Below are 21,254 nucleotides of genomic sequence, written 5' to 3' on the forward strand. Positions count from 1 at the left end.
CTTAGTTATGATAAGAGATAAAATAGATATAAATATTGTAACTGTAATTCTTGCTTGATAACTTTTGCTATATGTAATTTTACTATGTTAAAATGAAAGCCTTCCTTTTTGTTTAAACAGAAAAAGGGGAAATGATGTGGGAGTGATTTCTTACTAATAAAGAAACTGCTTAGGCCCATTTGATAGGCCAACCCTTAGGTAGGCGGAGAAAGCAAAACAGGATGCTGGGAGAAAGAAGCTGAGTGAGGAGTCGCCATGATTCTCCCGCTCCAGACAGACGCAGGTTAAGATCCTCCCTGGTAAGCCAGCTCGTGGGCTACACAGAATATTAGAAATGGGTTAGAACAATATGTAAGAGCTAGCCAATAAGAAACTGGAACTAGCCGGGCCAGGCAGTGTTTAAAAAAATACAGTTTCCGTGTAATTATTTCGGGGCATAACCTAGCCATGCAGGCGGCCGGGTGCCGGGGACGCAGCCCCGCCGCTCCTATTTCAACAAAATTCTATTTGGGGGGCAGGGTTGTAGTTCAGGGTTATATAGTCCAGACAAACTTGCAGCTGTGGAGATGCATGACTAGATAGATATGTCATGACTGGGAAGTAGAGAGCCCAAGCTGGAAGCAGTCGTAGGCTATGACTCTCACGGCCCACCCCTCCTCACCAATGTCTGCCCTGAAGGTCCCATGCCCTAAACACAGTCACCCAAACAGCACCACCAAATTGGTTGGGAACCAAATTGCCAAGCTTAAGAGACTATGTGGATATTTCACTACAGTCCATGACAAGTTGAGTTGATTCAGCTGGTAGGTAGAAATGGGATACCTGAGGCTAGAGAGGCTTTAGAGGTCTCTACCACGGACTCAGGGAAAGCAGCAAAGGAAGGAAATCCAGCAGAGAACAGACACAGGTGGTGTTCAAGCACAAAGACAACTATCAAGGGTTGAATATCTTGACTTAATTCATCATGGAGCTGTGGAAATGAGGACATAAAAATGGGGAAAGTGACCTTTTTTGTGTGTGAGAAAGAGATTCCAATGATAGGACTTTCCAGGTAGATGTGGCAGAAGGGGTATCATCTAAGCTTGAGGAAGAAGGCAGAGGCAGCAGAGTAAGGTGTGGAGGACCTGTGAAGAGAGGGTGATGGTGCAGGAGAGAACAGGAGCTGAAGGAGGGAGATGTGGAAGGGGAGCGCTGTAGACACGCAACGATACCGCTGTTTATCCCAGCTACAGAAATCCAACCGGAGTATCTACTAATATGACTTCTGTTAATAAGCCCACTCTACCTTTTTTGTGATCAGACAATTTTATTACAAAATAATGTAAAATAAATAAAAATAGAGCAAGTCATCTGTGAAAGTGATGCCTATTAAACAAGTTTAACCTCTGAATGGGCTAAGGTGTCCTAGTGGTCAAATAATTTACTCTAAGTATCTCAGTTAAGGAAAAGAGAAAGCAGGGTACATAACCACACAGTAGAAGCATGTATGTGCTGATCTCTATCAGTGGCAATGTTCAAACGTTAAAAAGAACCCTTCTCTAAAAGACGGCAGGAGGATTCGAAACATACCGAGAAAACCCATTAGTCACTGCCTCCTGAGGGATTCTGTAGAGTTCTATGGCAAGTCCCTTTGATTTGAGGATGAGTAATAAGGACACACCACCTCAGATGGGTTGAGAAGTGAGTCAGACTGTGGCAGCTGGCAGAGAATGCCCTCTCAGATCTGATGTTATTTGTGTTGTTTACTGCGAGGGTGAATTTATAAGGGTGTGCACAATCACCTAATGTTCACTTCGAATAGAAATAGAAAGGACTTACACCAGTAGATGCTAAGAGATAAATACAGGGGTGAGGGGATAATTATACTACATTAGTTAGCATATCGCTTTCATAGTCATTTCCTCTGTGGGAGAAGACCACCAGTTCTGGTTTCCAAACGAGGGAAATGAGAGCACAATAAACGGCTCAAGGTTATATATTCAGTAAGCCGTCAAGCAGCTCACTGTGTCTCCAAATCCTACAGTCTTTCCAATGTCCCACCCGACCTCCTGAGAGCTACAACCCTCACTGCATAAAAAGCAAAACCCACTGCAGATACTTAAGCATATACTTGCAATCCACACACTTCCTCCTGCCACCTCTGCAGGTTGCTTGTGATACCTAGTGCAATACTAGTGTTTTGTGAGTGCCTGTGATACCCAACTTTAGAGAACATTGGTGAGAGAGCATTTGCATGTATAGTGCAGATGCTGTTTCCCGGTTTTTATTTTGTGATGACAGGACTGAGAGACAGAGCTTCTGCACCCAAGGACAGACTTTACCCCTGAGTTTGACCCTGGGCTCAGATGCAGTTTTCTTTTACAGAATGTTCAATCACCAACTGGTTGAATGTGAAGGGTCACCTGCACCTTCTTATTTCTTTCCAGAGCTCTGAATGCAATGAAGCTATTGGAAACCCATTCAAGTATTTGTGTGTGTGTGCATGTGTGTGTGCACATGCATGTGCATCTGTGTGCCTGTATAGTAGCTAAAGGCAAATATCGGATGTTTTCCTGTCATGGCTCTCCATCCCATTCTTTGGGACATAGTCTCTCGTTGTCCCTGGAACTTGCTGGTTTTGGGATCAGCTGGCTCTGCCTCCCCAGCACCAAGGTAGTGGATGTGTACTGCCACTCCCATCTTCTAATGGATGCTGGGATTGACCTCAGATCCTGAGAGTTACAGGTTCTTTCCTAGCCCAATCATCTCCCCGGTTCCTTCCCATGAATTTTAAAATTATTTTGTTTAAAGGTGGAATATCCTCATTAGGGGAGAAAAAAGAACCAAAGCCTATGATTTGAAAACTAGAAATCCAGTTCTCCCCCTTGACTCTTCAATGTTCCAATCACCTGCTCTAAAAGAGCCTTAGTACTTCATTGGCTGTGCTTTCAGATGTTTCTCATGACAAGACGACAGGCAGGCAGGCTGCTCTCTGGAACCTGCTATCATTTGATAGCTTCTTTTAAGGGTGTTTTCGCAGGAACAGACCAGTCTGATCTTCTTAATTATTTTAAGCTCCGTGGTTTTCTATTGTGTGGCAGTAATAAGGATGACACCATTGAAGTTGCCCTCCATCTGTGAAGAATGCTTTCTCTTGCAAACACTGTTTCCGTGAATATTCTTGGATGGACATCTTCGCATATTTTATAATGAATGTGCATGTAGGGCAGTTTTACAGAAATAGAACCTCTGTTGCATTCTGTAGTTCTGTCTGTCTCCTCACTCTTTTCTGCCTTCCTAAGCTCTGTCTCAGCCTGGTCAACTAGACTTGCTTCTGGTATATGAAGTAGTCCTTGTTGCTACCAATCCCTGTGAACTTCAGATCACCCGTGGACCCTTAAGAAACAGACGTGGAGAGATTTACTTCATCAGCCAGGCCCTATTGAATCCACTTCCTTATGTTTTACAGCCGGTACAGGGCTGGAAAGATGGTACAGCAGCTAAGAGCTCTTACTGCTCTTGTACAGGACCTGCCTGTAGTTTTCTAGCACCCACATGGGGCTCACAACTGTCTGCAACTTTAGTTCTAGGGGATCCAATGCCCTATTATGGCTTCCATGGGCTCTTGCATAACCATAGCACACATAAGCTCATGCAAGCATATGCAGACAAAAAACAGGCAACCAAGCAAAAACAGCCACTGTAGATGGAACTGAGGTTCAAAGCTGAGACCACTGATGTGGTTCCTGGATTCTTAGTCTCCCAGCACTGTGGTTACATCTCTCCAACTCTGAAGTTCTGAATCTGAAAAAGCAATCATTTGTGCAGGTTTTTTTTCATGAATTGTTCCAGTTTGTTTTTAACACTCATTCACCCATTTGTTAACTGCTTTCTTTATCCTTAATCTTATTTTTTATTTGGTCTTCTTGAAAAATATTTTTCCATACAAATAATGTTATGATTTTCAGCTCATCTTTTTGGCACTTTGAACCTTTGCAAAGGCATTAAGTATTGTAAAACACCCAGCTTCCATTAATGGCCACCTCATTTTGTGTGCCATCCTTCCTCTGTAATGGAGACTGAAACAGTGCTGGAGCCCCAGACTTAGACTGAGTTTAAACCATAGCTCGGCCATCTACTACTTGTGTGACTTCATGGACACAAATCCCCTCTGCATTTGCAGAAGTAAGGTGAGGAGAACAACCTTCCTATTGGATTTCTTTCCATAACTACGTCAAAATACCTGAAACAATCAACTTGTAAACATGAAGGATCTATTTGAGCTAATAGTTCAGGCACTTCCGGTCCATGGTTGGTTGGCTCTAGGGCTGTTAGACACGTGATGAAACAGGATATCAGGGCACAGACCCGTGGCACAGCAAAGGCACCAACTTCGTGGCCTGGACTTGAAAGAGAAAGGAAGCAGTGCAACTGGAGTCCCCCTGTCCCCTTCAATGCCCTGGTGCCTAGAGACCTTGCAGTCGCCCCACCTCTTGTGTTCCTACCACCTCCCAAATAGCCCCAAGCTGGGGACTAACCCTCTAACACATGGGTCCCTGGAGAAACAGTCCTAATCCAGGCTATAGCATTCTGACCTTGGCCTCCAAAGGCCCAGCTCATCTTATGACACAAATGCATTTAGAGTCCGCATTCCTTCCTAGGGGTTCTACTGTTGTTCAAAAGTACAAGTTCAAAGTCTGTGATTTTAGACAAACTCAGCTGTGGGTCCTGAAAGAAGAAGTTATGTACTATCTGCTTACCATAGAGTAAACAATCTTATTCCAAAACAAATGAGTAGAACTATAAAGACTTGAAAATCAATGGGGCAAACATTATACTTTCCCACCGGATGTCTGACAGTTTACAGTTACATGCATCAGGATTGAGAAACTTTAACTTCTACAGTGGATTTCCAAAGATGCAACTTCCATCTTGCTGGTGATTGAGAAGTAAAATGACAAATAGGGAGGGTCTACCTGGCAAGGAACTGCAGCCTCCAACTGAAGCCAACAAGGATGGAGAGCCTCCTGGTCCCAGGCAGCTGAACCCCAGCAACAACCCTTGTATATGAAAGTTATCATCTCCCCATGAGGTGTATTCATGAGCAAGGTATGAACACACACATGTGAAAGGACTGTGAGACTGGTAGAATTGGATTCTGACTGGCCGAACATGAGACTGAAACAAGAAGTGAGTGTTCTTTAAACTGATCAGCTTATAGTTACTGACCATACATAGATTAGTAACAAACCTCCCCAGCCTCCCTGATTGCTCTTCTGCCTTAAAGAAGCAGATTGTTTGCCTTGTCTATTTCTTCACCTTTACCTACTCACTCCACTCTACAGGATTCAGTGTCTTCTCTGTTGGTATTTGAAAATACATATGCATATCATTTAGAAGACTCAGTTGTTATTAAGTGGCAAATATTAAGGATGATTCCTGCTGTATGGTGGTGGTGCATGCCTTTAATCCTAGCACTCTGGAGGAGGGGCAAGAGGATCTCTGTGAGTTCAAGGCCAGCCTGAACTACAAGCAAGTTCCAGGACATCCAGAGCTGGTACACAGAGAATCTCTGTCTCGAGGGGTGAGACACACACACACAGAGACAGAGAGACAGAGACAGAGAGAGAAAATGTGTCTGTTGGTTATAAAACTCTAAAGGGCTTCCATAATACTGTACCTTCATTAATCTCCTGAGGAAACCAACACCAGGCACATTTAGGAGCTTTGCCTCACCAGTGATGGAGCCTAGACTGACCTTGGTCACTTTGTTTTATCCACCAAAGTACCCTGCAGCTTCCCTCTTCCAACTTGTTTATTTGCATAGTTTTGCAAGTGAGCTAAAAAATAGTTCTTGTTCTGTTAAACCCTTTTGATTCTCTGGGTAGTTAGTTTGTTGTGTATGTTGTATTTTTATTTGGTCACATACCAGGCATATTATTGTGGCAGCAATCCAAACAAGCTCTCTTACAGATGTCTGTATTCCGGACAGAGGAGTGCATGCTCTCCGGGTTTGCAATGGTCTTCGGCAGCACACAGCCAGCACTCTTGTGAGTTTTAACCCATGGAAATGACGGCAAAACCCAGACCAGTAACATTCTGATTGTGTTCTGAGCTCATTTGTTCCCAAACTGTATGCTTCCCAAGAGAGATATGTTTACCTCTTTGACAGATAAACCACATATTTGAGTCATTTTGAAGAGATGAGAACTTTAAAGTTATGTTTCTGTTAGTGCGAGAATTGCATGGAAAGATGGAGTAAACACATCTGATAAAACAGCAAGCAGACAACAGCAAAGCACTTTCCAACCTCATCCCAAACCTGCTGAAAGCCAGTTGGCTTTTTTGTTGTTGTTGTTGTTGTTGTTGTTGTTGTTTTCGAGACAGGGTTTCTCTGTGGTTTTGGAGTCTGTCCTGGAACTAGCTCTTGTAGACCAGGCTGGTCTCGAACTCACAGAGATCCTCCTGCCTCTGCCTCCCAAGTGCTGGGATTAAAGGCATGCGCCACCACCGCCCGTTGGCATTTTAATGAGACCTTTCCAGGTATTTCTTAGAGACAGGAATGTTCCAGAAGTATTGTTCCCAACCCTCTTCATGGCAGAGATGCAAGACACACACAAGGACCTTGCTTCTTGCCCAGAAGAACCCACCCTTTCCTCAGCTTTACTTTAATGTTCGCTGGCAGAGAGTCTAAGGCAGCTACTGACAGGTACTGAGAGCATCCGATTTGGTTGCACAGAGCACAGGCTGCACAGTCACACAGGGAGGCCTCGACAAGGCAGGCCCTTCCCCAGGAATCATCTGGTGCATTGTCTGTTCCTGTCCCTTTGGAGAACTCAGTTGTTTATCTATTTCAGCCATAGTGTGTGGGGCCTGACAAAGTCAGTTCATTCCTAAAGTTTGAGATCTTACATTTATTCGACAGTACATGATATAAATACATTATTTACCATCTACTGACCACTGACTATCAATATCGGTTAGCTGTTTTAGATTAACTTCTTATCTCATATTTAACACATACACTACTGATGTGTGAGTGCTTAACTGGTAATGTGACCACTGTATCATTGCCAACACTAAACCTTGTAAGATATGTACAGACACACATTCACACATGCAATGTTGTATATTACATTGTTATAAATTAATGTGTTCTTACTAAAAACTCATACAAATTTTATTAAAATTTTATTTTTGAGATTAGAGTTACAACACCTCTCCTTTTTTTCCCTCTCTCCAAGTCCTCCCATATACTCCGCCCCAATCACCTTCAAATTCATGGCCTCTGTTTCCATTATTGTAGATAGGCATAACTTGATGAGTTTAATGTTACATATGTGTGTTTTCAGGGACGGTTATTTGGCACTGGACAACCAACTGCTCTATTCCTCCCACCCTCTGCTTTCCTCAATTGCCTATGGTTCTTTGTGTAGGACTAAGGCATCATGGGCTTGTCCCATACACTTTGACATGACCATTGATGTCTACCTTGTTCAGTTCATGGGAGGTCATGCTGTCGAGACTTAGGTATAGTTTATGACAATAGTAGGAGACACAATGTCACAGCATACTCCCAGATCCTCTGGCTCTTATACACTTTCTGCCCCTCTTCCACAATGTTTCCTGAGCCTTCAGTGTTGGAGTGTGTGAGATGTGTCCATTGGAACCGGGTTCCACAGCTCTGTATGCTGGTTTGGTAAATTAGTGGTTATAGCTCCTCCTCCAATATATGACTTCTCTAGCATGAGTGGTTAGCTAGGTTTCCATTACCAGGCACGATCTCACTCTTATTGAGGAGATCTTTTTGTTTGTTTGTTGGTTGGTTTGTTTCTCTGTGTAACAGTCCTAGCTGTCCTGGAACTAGATCTTGTAGATCAGGCTGGCCTTGAACTCATAGAGATCCTTCTGCCTCTGCCTCCCAAGTGCTGGAATTAAAGGTGTGTGCCACCATACCTCCTTAAACCACCTCCTCCTCCCTTAAAAGAATCCTCTTTCTGTTTCCCCTATTGAATATATTCTGGTCATAATTCCTCTATCCCAGCTCCTTCCAATTCCTCCCCATCTCTCCAGCCTCCCAACTCCACACCATTTTTCCCTCTCTTTTTGAAAAACAAAAAGTAAACAACAAAACCCAAACAAACAAATCAAAGAACCAAGCAAGAATGTCTCTCTCTTTCTTATATAAGAAAGACACAGAAAAAGAACTCAGAAACACCAAATCTGAAATCATTATATATAAGCAAAAAAAACCCAATAAAACAAAGAATACAGAAACAAAATAATTATGACACAAAAAGCAGTGCTTTACTAAATGTGTGTGTGTGTGTGTATGTGGGTGTGTGTGTACTCCTGCCATGGCTTGAATATGGGGTGAGAGAACAACTTGTGAGAATTGTTTTTCCTTCTACCATGTGGTGCTAGTATTGAACTCATGGCATCAGGGCTGGGAGAAAGTAACTTCACCAACTTGTCACCTTCTAACCTTCCTTGGTATACATTTACTCTCACTTTAAACAAATGTCCAACTTTCCATTTTACCAATTGTTAAGTTTTCATATTTAAAATGGTCATTATAAACTTTGATCCTTGATTTGCTATCTTCCTGTTTAGTGGGTATTTCTCTCTGAGCTATGGCAGTTAACTTGTAAGAGCATCCTAAGGGAACCTAGGCAGCAAAGCCAAAGTTGCAGGCTTTTATTAACCATTTTTGGTAAGTAATAAATGCATAAGTAAGTGATGTGACAGACTTTGTTGACTCCCCATAGGAGGCCTCACCCTCTCTGAGGAGTGGATGGAGGTGGGGTGGGGAGATGATGGGGAGGGCTGGAAGGGGAATGTACTGGGATTTGGTATGTAAAATAAGATTGTTTAAAAAATAAAATAATGAAAAAGAAATGCATAATCTTACGGTAAAATTCTTAAGAGGAATAAATAATAAAATATAGTCTCTGTGGAGCACTTATGCTTGCTCCCTTTTTTGCTGAGTTTCTAAGAATAAAATATCTTTAGGGTAATAGTCAAATATACTTTCATTCTCATGCTTAGATATGGATCTGTAGGCACACGTGCACATCAATTCTAAGAATGTCTAGAGGCACAACAGGTAGTTCATGTGTATTGTTAAATGGCTTTTTTGTTCCCCACTAAATGCATCTCCAAAAAGCTTTTCTGTGAGAACATGATCGGGAAAGACGGGGTGACTCTTTCATAAACTGTGCACCACAATTTATTTTTGATCAAAACATTTCTTTTGATCCCAGAATCTGAGGCTGTGAATTTTCAAAACAGTCACTTTTTAGAGATCTGTTTGTTAGGCTGGGCTGTTTCCATGAAGAGCCTTTTCCTGTGGGAACCGGAAATGAGGAGACTGGACCCAGGAAAATGGCTCACCCCACCACTTGGCTCCCCTGACTTTTCTGTGCTCTTTCCCAACTGAGGGTCCAAAGCTACCCTCTGCCTCGTGGCACTCTGGTCCTTGAATGTTCTGGAAGAGAGAAGTTGATGAGGTTGGGAAGTCCTGGACAGAAGGTTCCCATGCTGACTGGTGGAGAAATATTTCAGTGGATTTGAATGTGACCAGGGAGTTTGAAGCTGTTTATCTTATAAAAATCTTTGGGTCTCAGGGTTAGATCCGACTGAAGGGTAGACCTCACTGGAAGTTAGACCCCACTGGAAGTTAGACCCCACTGAAGGTTAGACCCCACTGAAGGATAGACCTCACTGAAAGTTAGACCCCATTGAAAGTTAGACCCCACTGGAAGTTAGACCCCACTGAAGGTTAGACCCCACTGAAGATTAGACCCCACTAAAGGTTAGACCCCACTGAAGGTTAGACCCCATGTAGATGGTACTTCTTAATTAGACACACCTATCAAGCAGCAAGTACAGTCACTACTAAGGCTTTGCATCCTGTCATCTTTGTCTTTAATTTTTAATTTCTTTTTGTATTTTCACGGATATTGTGGGATTTTTAAAGAACTTACCAGGTGCATTGTATTGCTGACACAGTGACCTTCAAGTATTTTATAACTTTTAAAGTTATCTCTATGTTTTATATTTTAGACCATTTAGTCCTGTTTGTAATTTTGAGTAATAAAAGCCAAGTACAAAATAATAAGCTATAGCCCATGGCTGTGTGGGCATGTAATCAATATTAATAGTCCCTGTCATATATATGTTCTTTGTATAAATATAAAGATGCATCTGGTACCTTATATTTTATTTTTTTGAAGTTTTCATAATACTTTAATAATTAATTTAAAATTTATGGCTATTATCATACCTCCTATTAACAAATAATGCTGTTATAAACCAAACTGTCCTCACAACTTCTGTTAACAGAAACCCCAAAGCAGGTAACACTTCATTCACCCACAAAAGTGGTTTAATTCGCAACCTGCTTTTCTGAACTGAAACAACTGACACTTGATGTGCTAATTAGGAAATCAGGGGGCTCTTTAACACTAATGCTCAGGTGCCCAGCATTTGGCTAATACATGAGCATCACAGGGCTCCTCGTCAGAGCTCCAGGGAGGCTGCCTGACCATTCTGGCTTCTGACCAACATACCTCTATGCAATGCCTTTTGAAATGCACCAGGGATTTTTTCGGCTGGGCCAACACGAACCTTGTTTTGTTCCTAAAGTTGTGACATTCCTTTAAAAATACATATTCTGTTGAAAAACATTCTTCTATTTTGTGACTATTTGAGAGGTTTCATAAATATTCTTTTTCTTTCTGGTTTTTTTTTTTCATACAATTAGCTGTTTTCAGTATCTAAGAAGGATTGTAACTCAACAGACTTCAAGCCACATACTTTAAAGTCGTATTAATAGATGCTGTCATCTCAGCATGTAGGAGGTAGGAGGCAGGAGAATCTCAAGTTCAGGCCATCCTGAGCTATGGAATAAGTTCAAGGCCACCCAAAGCTATACAGGGAGAACCTGATACCCAGGGGCTGAGGATTCCTCGGTAGTAGAATTCTTGCATGTTTAATGTCCTGGGTTCAGTCCCTAGCACTAAACATAGAAAAACGTCATAACTGAAGAAACAGGATAATTACCTGTGTAGGTTTGCTGGAACACAAGGGGAAGTCATAGAAGGTTTTTGCCACTATGTAATAATTTTTGAAAGAATAAAAATTTAAAAATTAGTGCCCAAAGTGTCCAGTTCCACCAGTAAGATCAGGTGATAGTTGTTTTTTTTTTTTTTTTTTTTTTTTAAGTATCTAGAGAACATGCCCATGGTTAGAAACCAACACCTTCGCAGAGGAGGGTACAGAGGAGGGTACAGAGGAGGGTTAGCCCTTCACACTTAAGGTATTTTTTTCAAAGATGGTGGATGAAGTAAACCTCCAAACAAACTGTGTGAGCTTCCTAAGGACCATGTTGAAGGAATCAGCGAGTTTGTGTGACACCTTCAGCTGCTGATTTTGAGTATGCTTCTTTTTCTCTCATACAAGCTCCTCAGCCTAGGATATTTTCCTTTATGTTGTCTATAATATCTAGACTGTGTCGTCCACTGATACAGAAATTGCATGTATTCTTCAGCATTGGTATTACGCAGTGATGGAGTGGACAGTTCCATCATGCTCCACACATATTCAATGTATCTACAGCTCTCATGATCCTCTAGTGTTAGGAAGAGAGTGGAAACAGTTTTCCCATGTAGTACTACTTTGGAACTCTGCCTTCAGCTTGTCTTCCAATAAAGGAACTTTCTATGGATTCTAATTCAAAAAGTTATGATTTTGATAGCATGAAGCAAATTACTTCTTGCCATCATTAATAAGTGGTCTTTTATCCCTTAAAATAAAGATGGTGGAGTTTACTTGGACCCAAAACCTGGGTGATATGAGATCAGTATGAGCACAGTATTGAGATCAATGTGTGGCATGTCTGAGTCCATTTTCTGCTCTTATAACAGGACACCATAGACTGGCCAATTATTCGCAAGAGAGATTTATTTTGCTCATAGATTTGCATGCTGGAAAGCAAAACCCCCAGTGAGAGCATAACCAGCATCCAATGAGAACAAACGGCATGAGAATAACACAAAGCCCAGCTTAGTCTTGTGGGTGGTGGGAAGAATCACGTGACCAATCCTGAGAAAGGTGCTAAGCAAGGACCATCACAGAAGGGCAAGGAATAGCAAGACAGAGAAAAAGCGGCTGAACTCACTATTATCAAGAGCCCATTTCAAAAATAACCATAATCTATTATGACCCTAATCCATTCGTGAGGGCAAGACTCCTAGCCTAGTAATTTCTTGAAGGTCCCACCTCTTAATACTTTTACAATGACAATAATTTCAAAATGAATTTTTAAAGGGCTATTGAGGCCATAGCAGTTCCAATACTATCATAATTTTACTCATGAGCATAGCTGCTGTCAGTTTTACGTCATAGAATATCATTCATAAGTCCTTGATCTTGATGGATTAATTTATGGTTGGAACAGGGTGCTATGTTTCATAGTCATTTTGTTAAATTATATGTTAGTATGTAAAACTTAACATGTCATAAGACAACACGACGTTAGAGACCCATTTTGGGTGTGCTTTTCTCTTCAAAAAGCATACCAACTAGCATGACCTAAATCTGAATTTCCTATAGGCAATTTGTTCTCCACTTATTAAAGAGCAAGCTTGCACATCATCCCCATCACTACTTCCTTTTCTCAGTATCATTATTATATATAACAGGTTGATCCATTAGTGCCAAGCACTGTGCCAGGGAATTGCTTGTAAATTTTTCGTAATATTTTTATTGATTATTTGGGAATTTCACATGGTGAACACTGAGTACACTCATTTCCCAGTCATCCTAGATCAGGTGTCTCTTATACCCACCCCCCAAAAAAGAAGAAAAGAAAAAAGCAAGACCAATTTGTGTTGACCATAACTCACTAAAGCACGCTCAAACTCCTGGTGTCCAGCCCCTTAAAGAAAACTGAGTCCTTCCCCACTCGCACCTCTGCCTGAATCCATCAGTTGTGGATGCTACAATTCAGCAGTTTTATCACAGGTTTTAAGAGTTCTCCTTAATGGTTTTCTGTCAAGGCTGTTATTTTTGGGGGTAGAGGTTGTCACAGAGGCCTTCTATGTCCCTCTTTCTCAACTATGAGTCTGCAGTCATCGATACCATGTCAAAAGTCACTTCCTTACACCTTAGAGTCATCAGGAGAATGGATTATGTACTTAGTAGCTAAATGATCTTGCATATATTATTCCAGCAAGGAAGATATGCTAAACAACTGAGTTACAGAAATAATTACTTCAAAATAGAGCTATTGAGTGAAGGAAGGAAGCTTAGCATTCAACAGGAGTAAACAGTGTGCAAATAAGATGGAAGTCTGACGTTATGTGGGAGGACTGGGACTGTCACGGATGCCAAGCCTGCACTGAGTCACCACGGATGTGATAGGAAGTCTCATAATTTACTTCATCCTTATACATCATTTCCTTCTATCTGCTCCATTTCAAACACAGCCCTCCTTCTACCAGCCCCCCAGGCTTAAACTCTTCATATGTCTTTAATATTTGTTTTCCTTTGCCTCAAGGAATAATTAGATGTTTCCTTGAGTCAGATATTTTTTCCTTTGTTCTAGCAAATGTCTGAATTCTTGGTCTCTCAACACTGATTACATTAAGTGCTACTTTTCCCCCTGATAATGTTGTTTGCTTTATTTCACGCAACCTACTCCGACCAAGGCCTTTCTGGCATGCCAGGATTCAGTCTTGGTGCCACAGAAGCAGACACGACAGAGCCTGCCCCTGCTACAGGAGAGAGGTGTTGAACATGTAGAGACCTTGAGGCATCCTACAGAAAGTCTTCTTCCTCATAGAGGAAGGAGTGTTCTGGCCAAAGCCAAAAGGGATGGGCAGAAATAATCCAGATGCAGGTGAGACACAGAACTGTGCAAGGAGCATCTATCGAAAGAGGGCACACATGCTAGGGTCTGCAGGCTTGAGGTGGGGCAAGATAATGACAGCAGAGATGAGTGGTATTCTGTGGTGCTGAGCCTTGCCAATTGTTTGAAAGAATTCTAATTTCCTCCTAAGAATCTGAGAGCCACTGAAGTCCAAAGCGGGATGGTGATGTGAGCAGAAACATTCCTACAGCTGTTTGTGGCCTGCCAAGAAAACCAAGGGATAAAACAAAGAAAAAGAGGAAATATGGCTACAGGATGAAGCACTCCAGCTCCTCCTCCCTTCCAACCAATCTTCTTGCCTGCAGTAGTCCAACCAATCCTGTGACAGACTGTTGCTAGATGAGTCCTTAGCAAATATTCAGATCTCAGCAGAATGACTCTTAATGGACTGCTCATGGAATAATTCAAAATTCCTCACCCTGTTATTGAAAGCATTCAGGGTTCTGACCCCACCCTACCCCTGCTTCAGAGCTCTGTCATCCATGCTTCTTTTTGTTTACTCTTCCTTGCTATAGCCATACACTCTAAACATTTCTACAGCACCTTCTGACTCGCCCGGTCCAGCTGTGATTTGCCCTGCACACTCACAGCTGCTCCTCCTTAGGCCCTTGCTTAGATGCCCATCTTCTTAGCTGAAATAAGTCCAATTTCTCCGAAATAATTTGCCCTTCCTCCAAATCCTCCTTATGCTTTAGGTCATAGGTTAATGACGTCAGTCCCTTCCCACTAAGAGAGTGCTTAGAGAGGCGAGTAGGTATAGATAGCTCTCATAAGCCTCAATTTTGAACAGAATGTCTGCATTTAGACCCTGTCGCTACACCTCCAACTATGAGATCCTGGATGCATTGTTTCAGTCCTCTGCGCTTCACTTCTCCTCTATAAAAGTTCATAGGTCAAAAGCGCTGTGAGGATGACATGAGCCCAGGTGTGTAAACCATGCCAATGACTCCTATGCAATATTTCATATGGATGTCATTTTTTGTCATACATTTTACATCTGTTCTATGCACTTATAACTTTTGTGAAAATCTAATTAGCATTTAAAGCTTCTAAGTTCCTTTCTGAGTAAATAAATATTGAATATATCAATTAAAATAACAATGTTTGGTGAGTCCTAAGGGCTTTCAGATAGTCCATTTTTAAAATTACTTTTCTTTAAAAAAACTCTAAATAGATTGTTAAGAAAATATTGCAAGATTTTTCTATTTGTAAAGTACATACAGAAACCCATGCCCTTCTATAATTCTACTTTTGGTGTAGAGATTAAGATATAAAAGACATGGAAAAGCTCTATAGCCAATGTGAAGCTAGAAACTGAAAAGGAAGAGAGACTGGGAGGGCAGAAAATCATCCCTTGGAATAATGGGGTGTGATTATAATGCAATGGGAAACTGTGATTTTAACCACCAAGAATAACCAGCAGCCAATTTTACTGGATGCCCTTTGCACCCACTGCTACTTAGCTCTTCCCCTCTGCCTATTCCTTTCCCTGATGAACTTACTGTGCAGGGGAAGCTTTCTCATAACTAAGAACTGTGTGCCCCCAGAAATCCACACTGCCAGAATGATTTCAGAATCCATTTCTCTGCTAATCGTTGAGATTTATGTGTTTTCACTTCACTACTCTGGGTTCTCTAGTCTCTAACTTGCCATTTCTTTTTGCTGTGAGAAGAAACAAGGTGTTCCCCAAACCTTTAGTCATATACAAAGAGTTCTTAGTCCCCAAGTTCTGTCTTCATCTTCAGCATCAAATCGGTACTAAGCAATGACACCTGCTTTGCAGAACTGATAAATACTGCTGCCTTCATGTGCAAAGAAAATATTCCTAAAATTAGCTAGATAAAATTTGTTGTACAAATTTACAAAATTTTAAATGGTTTTATATTTCTGTGTGTTTTCTGAATTTGAATCTTTTTCTTATAAAACTTAAAGGCAAGCTTTTATGTGTATATTCATACTCTCTCTGTACACAAACATGCGTGCGAGCATGCACACATACACACGGTACATAGGAAAATTAATGATATATTTTGTATAAGTGGAAGAAAGTTGCCACATAATTCCAGAACACATAGCATGGTGATGTTTTGGGTATGTGCCTACTTTTATCTTTGAAAAGTGTCTCCTGGAGACTTTTGTCCTCCTCTTTTCCAGTTCCCTAAAATATTCCTTCTGCTTCTCAAATAGTTGAGAAATGGGCAAGAGCTATAATTAATATCATCCTAGAGTCTACACAGAGAAGAGGAACTTTGCTTGTGCAGTGGTTAAGAGAAATGTTAGCTGTCCGCAGTAGTCATGCTTCCAGTTTAAAAAGCCAAAGGAAACACTCAGGCTTTTGGCTACTACCAGAATTTCTGAGCCGGGCAGTGGTGGCGCACGCCTTTAATCCCAGCACTCGGGAGGCAGAGGCAGGTGGATCTCTGTGAGTTCAAGGCCAGCCTGGTCTAGAAGAGCTAGTTCCAGGACAGGAACCAAAAGCTACAGAGAAACCTTGTCTCAAAAATAAAAAACAAAACAAAACCAAAAACAACAACAACAATAACAACAACAACAAAGAGTTTTTGTTATGATGGTGCTGACTTCGGCAGAATCATTTCATACCTGTTGATCCAGGTAATTGCAAGTCTTCCCTTGCAGCATCATTCATCCTCTAGTACTACCCAAGGCTCCCTGGCAAATCAGACTGAGTTTTCCATGAGTATGTACTGAAATTTACATAGCAGTGTATGAGAGCCAGTGGAGTGTCCTGTACAAGTCCTTTGTCCCATAGAGTTGGTCACTTGTCCTGTGGCCCCACTGAAGCTGCTCAGATGCCTGTTGTAGCTCCTATGTTACATTAGTGTAATCCATGGCATTCATGTCTCTCTCCTGCTTCTTTTTTACTTCAACAACTCACAGGAGGACATCCGGAATATTTCATTTCTGTTTATTGAAACTTTGAAGCAAGATGCAGGGAGTTAGTGAAATCGTTGGTCCATGTTCTGGTTTGTAGGAGGGCTGGAGTGGTGGGTAGATTGTTGGGAGGCACAGTATGGACAACCTTGTAGGGGCTGCCTCACACAGGGAAAGGGCGCAGGAGAACAGGAAAGGCTGTAGTAGAGGAAGACAGAGGGAAGCAGTCTGCAAGGTTGTGTTGAAAAGAAAGATGTTTGCATGCTACAGACTTGGAAACAGGTGATCAGAACTCCTTGAAATTAGATTTCAAGAATTTAGAATTCACTAAAATCAGTAGAGACCCTGTAGTTCTTCTGTCTCAGTAACGAATTGACAGAGCATTTTGAAGAACTCTTTCAGTGAGTGTATGCTTATGTCAAAATTAATGCATATTAAGCACCCAGTTATACAGTACTGTGGTAGGGCAGCGATTGACGCTGAAGGTCTCTCTCTGTTTTGTCCCACAGGTTGTTATTCTGTACTTTGAGCCAAGCACATTCCGCTGTATTCTCCTAAGGTGGGTCCGTCTTCTCGGCTTTGCCACTGTTTATGGAACTGTGACTCTCAAGCTTCACAGGTATGTTATACTTCATCAACCTTCATTTCTGCAGAGGGATCCGTTTATTTGGTTGGGCAACTAATTGTTAACTGGGCCATTATTCACCAATGGAAAAAAGCAAGATGATTTACGCACGTATATTTCACATATCCACTTGACAACAGCTAGAGTGATCTGGGAAGGGGAGCCTCCACTAAAGAACCTCCTCCATTAGACTAGCCAGAAGCAAATCTGTGTGGGCTTTATATGGACTAATGATCATGTGGGAGGGTCCAGCCCACTGTGGGTGCTGCCACTCCTGAGCAGGTGGTGCTGAGTTGTATAAGAAAGCAGGCTGAGCAAGCCACGAGGAGCAAGCCAGTAAGCAGTGCTCCTCTCTGGCCTCTGTTTCAGTTCCTTTCTCCAGCTTCTTGACCTGCTTGAGTTCCTGCCCTGCGTCCCCTCAGTGATGGACTGTTTGCTGGATGTGTCAGATGAAATAAACCCTTTCCTTCACAAGGTGTTTTGGTCATGGATTTATCACAGCAAAAGAAACCTAAGACACCCTCTAGAAATGTATTTCATTCTTTGGGCAATCTTTAAAGAACTGAACTCTTCAAACAAGGTGCTATAAGAAACTGTGTTTCTGTTAGAGAATGAAGTTACTCTGAAAAAAAAAAAACCCAACACTGTGGGGATGTTAACAGTATTGACTCACTAAAACAGGATGGAAAGAAAATAAAGTCGAAGTAATGGGTACTATCACTGCTATACAGAAGTCAGCAATACACCCATTGTACACAAATGTTGTCTTCCCTTCCCAAATTTCATGCCCCAGGATAACCCTGCTGACATTCCATGGTAAAGTTATTCTTTTAGTGGTTTTGGATAACAAACTGGGAGGCTCTTCCCTGAGGAAGACTAATTCTCCTGCTCTAAAAATTTCTTAGTTGCCTGTAGTTATTTGTTTGCGATTGGGGCTCCCCAAGATTTCCCCTTCCATGTTAGTATGTCTATTGATATCATCCTTGTTCAAGTCAAAAATTGCACAAATGTAAGTAACATTATATAGACTAAGTGGGCTGTGTTTATGTAGTTTGGAATATATTTTACATATAATGTATACATATACATCATATATATGTAACAATAATTAAAGAAAAAGAGGCCATGAATTTGAGAGACAACAAGGGGATTTCAGAGGAGTTTAAGGGAGGGAAATAATATATTTTATTATTTAAAAAATATTTAAAAGTTATTTTACCATTCCTTCAGGGTTTATCAGCCTTGAAAATTGAATGATACTGTTTCCTTACATTGAGTTCAAGGCCACCTAAATATGAAAATAGGACAATAAAATAAACTTCCTGTCCACAGTGCTAGGGATGGCTGGAAATACTAGGTTTTCCCTTCCATCTTACCTGCAATTTTAAAAAAAGCCTCGGTGAAGTTGTGCCAAAGGGGAAAGGAGGGAAAATGCCTGCAGGAAGATGCTGAAGTCCTTGGTATGATGAACATGAGGCAGTTCTGGTGACTGTGGAGCCCCCTGCCTTGTAACCACCTAGCCAGAAGTATTTCTCAGTCAAGGTAGCTCAAGCAAGGCTTACTTTCAATGATAGGTGTTATGTTTCTTTGGTCTCATTCATTGCAATCTTTTTGAAAATATATTTATCTCCCATACAAGCCAACCCTCCCTCTTACCTGCCTCCCTTCCCGTTTTCTTCCATCTTTCTCTCCCTTCCTTCATCTCTTCCTGTCTCCCCATCTTTTTCTCCTTTCCTTCCTCTTCCTATTTCCCTTCACCTTTCTCCCCTTCCTCTTCTTCTATTTCCCTCTGTTTTACTCCCCTTTTTTTCTTTTCCTGTTTCCCCTCTCTTTCTCTCCTTTTCTTCCCCCCTTCCTGTTTCCCTCCAACTCTCTCTCTCTCCCTTCCTTCCTCTCTTCCTGTCTCCTTCCATCTTTCTCTCCCTTCCTTCCTTTCTGGTACTTAATCACTGAGATCTAGGTCAGATCATCCACAGCACTCAGGATTGCTTTCACATACACAGTAGAGTTAGAAACTTTATGGTACTGGGCTTCAGGAGAACAAATATAAATGTAAATTTACCTTCAAATGCTAAGAAATCATAGGCTTATTTATCTTACAAAAGAAAAGGAAAGAACAATTGGAATGGTTTTCCTGGATCTCCTTTTAACATGTCAGCATATATGTCCTACTGTAATGCCCTCCAGGTTTCCGTTCCATATATAATTGCTATCTGCCAACTAATGCTCACCAATACAAGACATCATGGACAATCTACAATGAGCTGTAAGCCTTCTAGAATCACGAAGGAATTGCCTACTTGTAACTAGATCAAGACCTCGCTTGCTACTAGACTAGCACTTCCTGTCTGTTATAATATTTTCACAGCTTTATTATTTTTTAATTTAGTGGTAGCCTTCATTGTAATTTATGTTCTTCTTGAAGTGAGTGAAAGTCTAGTCATTGAATCCCAGGAAGTCCTGTGACGTACATGTTATAAGTGCTTAACTCATTAGTAGATGAACGAATGAACAAACTAACTAACGAATGAATGAATGAGAAATTTAATTACAGTTCTCTAAACTTCTGCTCATATTTCATTCATATTCCCTGACTCAGCATACAGTAATTCAGGGTGACCCAAGTACTTGGAACATAGAACACTGGCCTGCAGAAAGATACTTGATACAATTTGAGGGCATCATTAAAGAGCACCAAATCATAAAATGAGAAGATTAGGTTCCCTTTAGTCCTCCTGATTCTTCCCAGCAGAAGGGCGAGTTTTGAGCATCTTGGCTTTTCCTAGCACCTGTCATAGCACTGCTGGTCTTCATCTGGAAGAGAGCAGAGCACCCCACAGCCTTGGAGCTGTTCCCTGAAGGGCCATGTCCTTAAGAGTCAGCATCCTCTTCTACTATATTTGTTTCCATAACTGCTAATAGTTTATAGAAAATATTAGCTGGGTTTTTCTTTATAGTAACAATACGAAGTTCCTTTTAAAATACTTTAAAAGCAACCAATTGTGGCTGATTTAAAGAGGGTATTAACTGATTCTGGTACAGCAGCAATCCTGGAGGCTTTTGAAATAATTAGAATTTTGGAAACTGGTTTCTTAATCATCTTTTGCTTATTTTGAAGACTGGAATGGAAGCTGTTTCCATTGTGTGTCTCTAGAAATCACTACAGGGAAGAAGAATTACTTTGCTGAAGGCTTAAAACTGGGGGAAACTTTTCCAAGTTAATTAGTAAAATTACTCTAATTCTAATCCTGTATGAATATCATGGTCTTACTCATGTATTTGTTTTTCTTTTTATTGCCTAAATTTAGCAAAATCCATTTATAAAGTTCATTTATAAACTGAGCCATTAGCATTCCTAGAAAGTGTGAGCACTTGAAGAGTATGGCTGGCCATTCCAGTTCTGTGCTCGTGCTGGACTGCCATGACAAAACACCATGACCAAGAACAACTCAGTGGGAGTGGGGTCACTTGCTCACCCTTCCTCCTCATCCTGTTTATCCATTAAAGAAGATGAGGCAAGGTAGGAATTCAAGGAGGAGCAGAGACAGAAACCACAGAGGAATGCTGCTAACAGGCTTGCTTCTCTTGACCACACCCAGCTATTTATTTTATACAACCTAGGCCCACCTCCCTACACTTGGTGCTGTCTACAGGGTTCTGGGTTCTCCCACTTCAATCATCAGTCAAGACAATGTCCCTAAGAGCATGCCCATAGGACAATCTGATGGATTCAATTTCTCAACTGAGCTTCCTTCTCTTCCAACGTCTCTCGTTTGTCTGAACTTGACACAAATTAACCAGCACAGCTCCCATCTTCAGTGATGG

General features: G+C 41.4%; 1 protein-coding gene across 1 annotated transcript in view; it reads left to right on the forward strand.

Annotated features, from left to right (window-relative positions):
- Window positions 1-21,254, forward strand: part of Gpr158 (G protein-coupled receptor 158) — a 337,214-nt gene that overhangs the window by 262,625 nt on the left and 53,335 nt on the right. Inside the window, exon 6 of the mRNA XM_050152617.1 lies at window positions 17,314-17,423. Within this exon, the coding sequence (XP_050008574.1) occupies window positions 17,314-17,423 (110 nt within the window). The remainder of the gene's footprint in view (window positions 1-17,313; window positions 17,424-21,254) is intronic.

This window comes from Alexandromys fortis, unplaced genomic scaffold (assembly GCF_014885135.2).
Source record: "Alexandromys fortis isolate MF-2015 unplaced genomic scaffold, M_Fortis_MF-2015_v1.1 scaffold_54, whole genome shotgun sequence".
Lineage (NCBI taxonomy): Eukaryota > Metazoa > Chordata > Mammalia > Rodentia > Cricetidae > Alexandromys > Alexandromys fortis.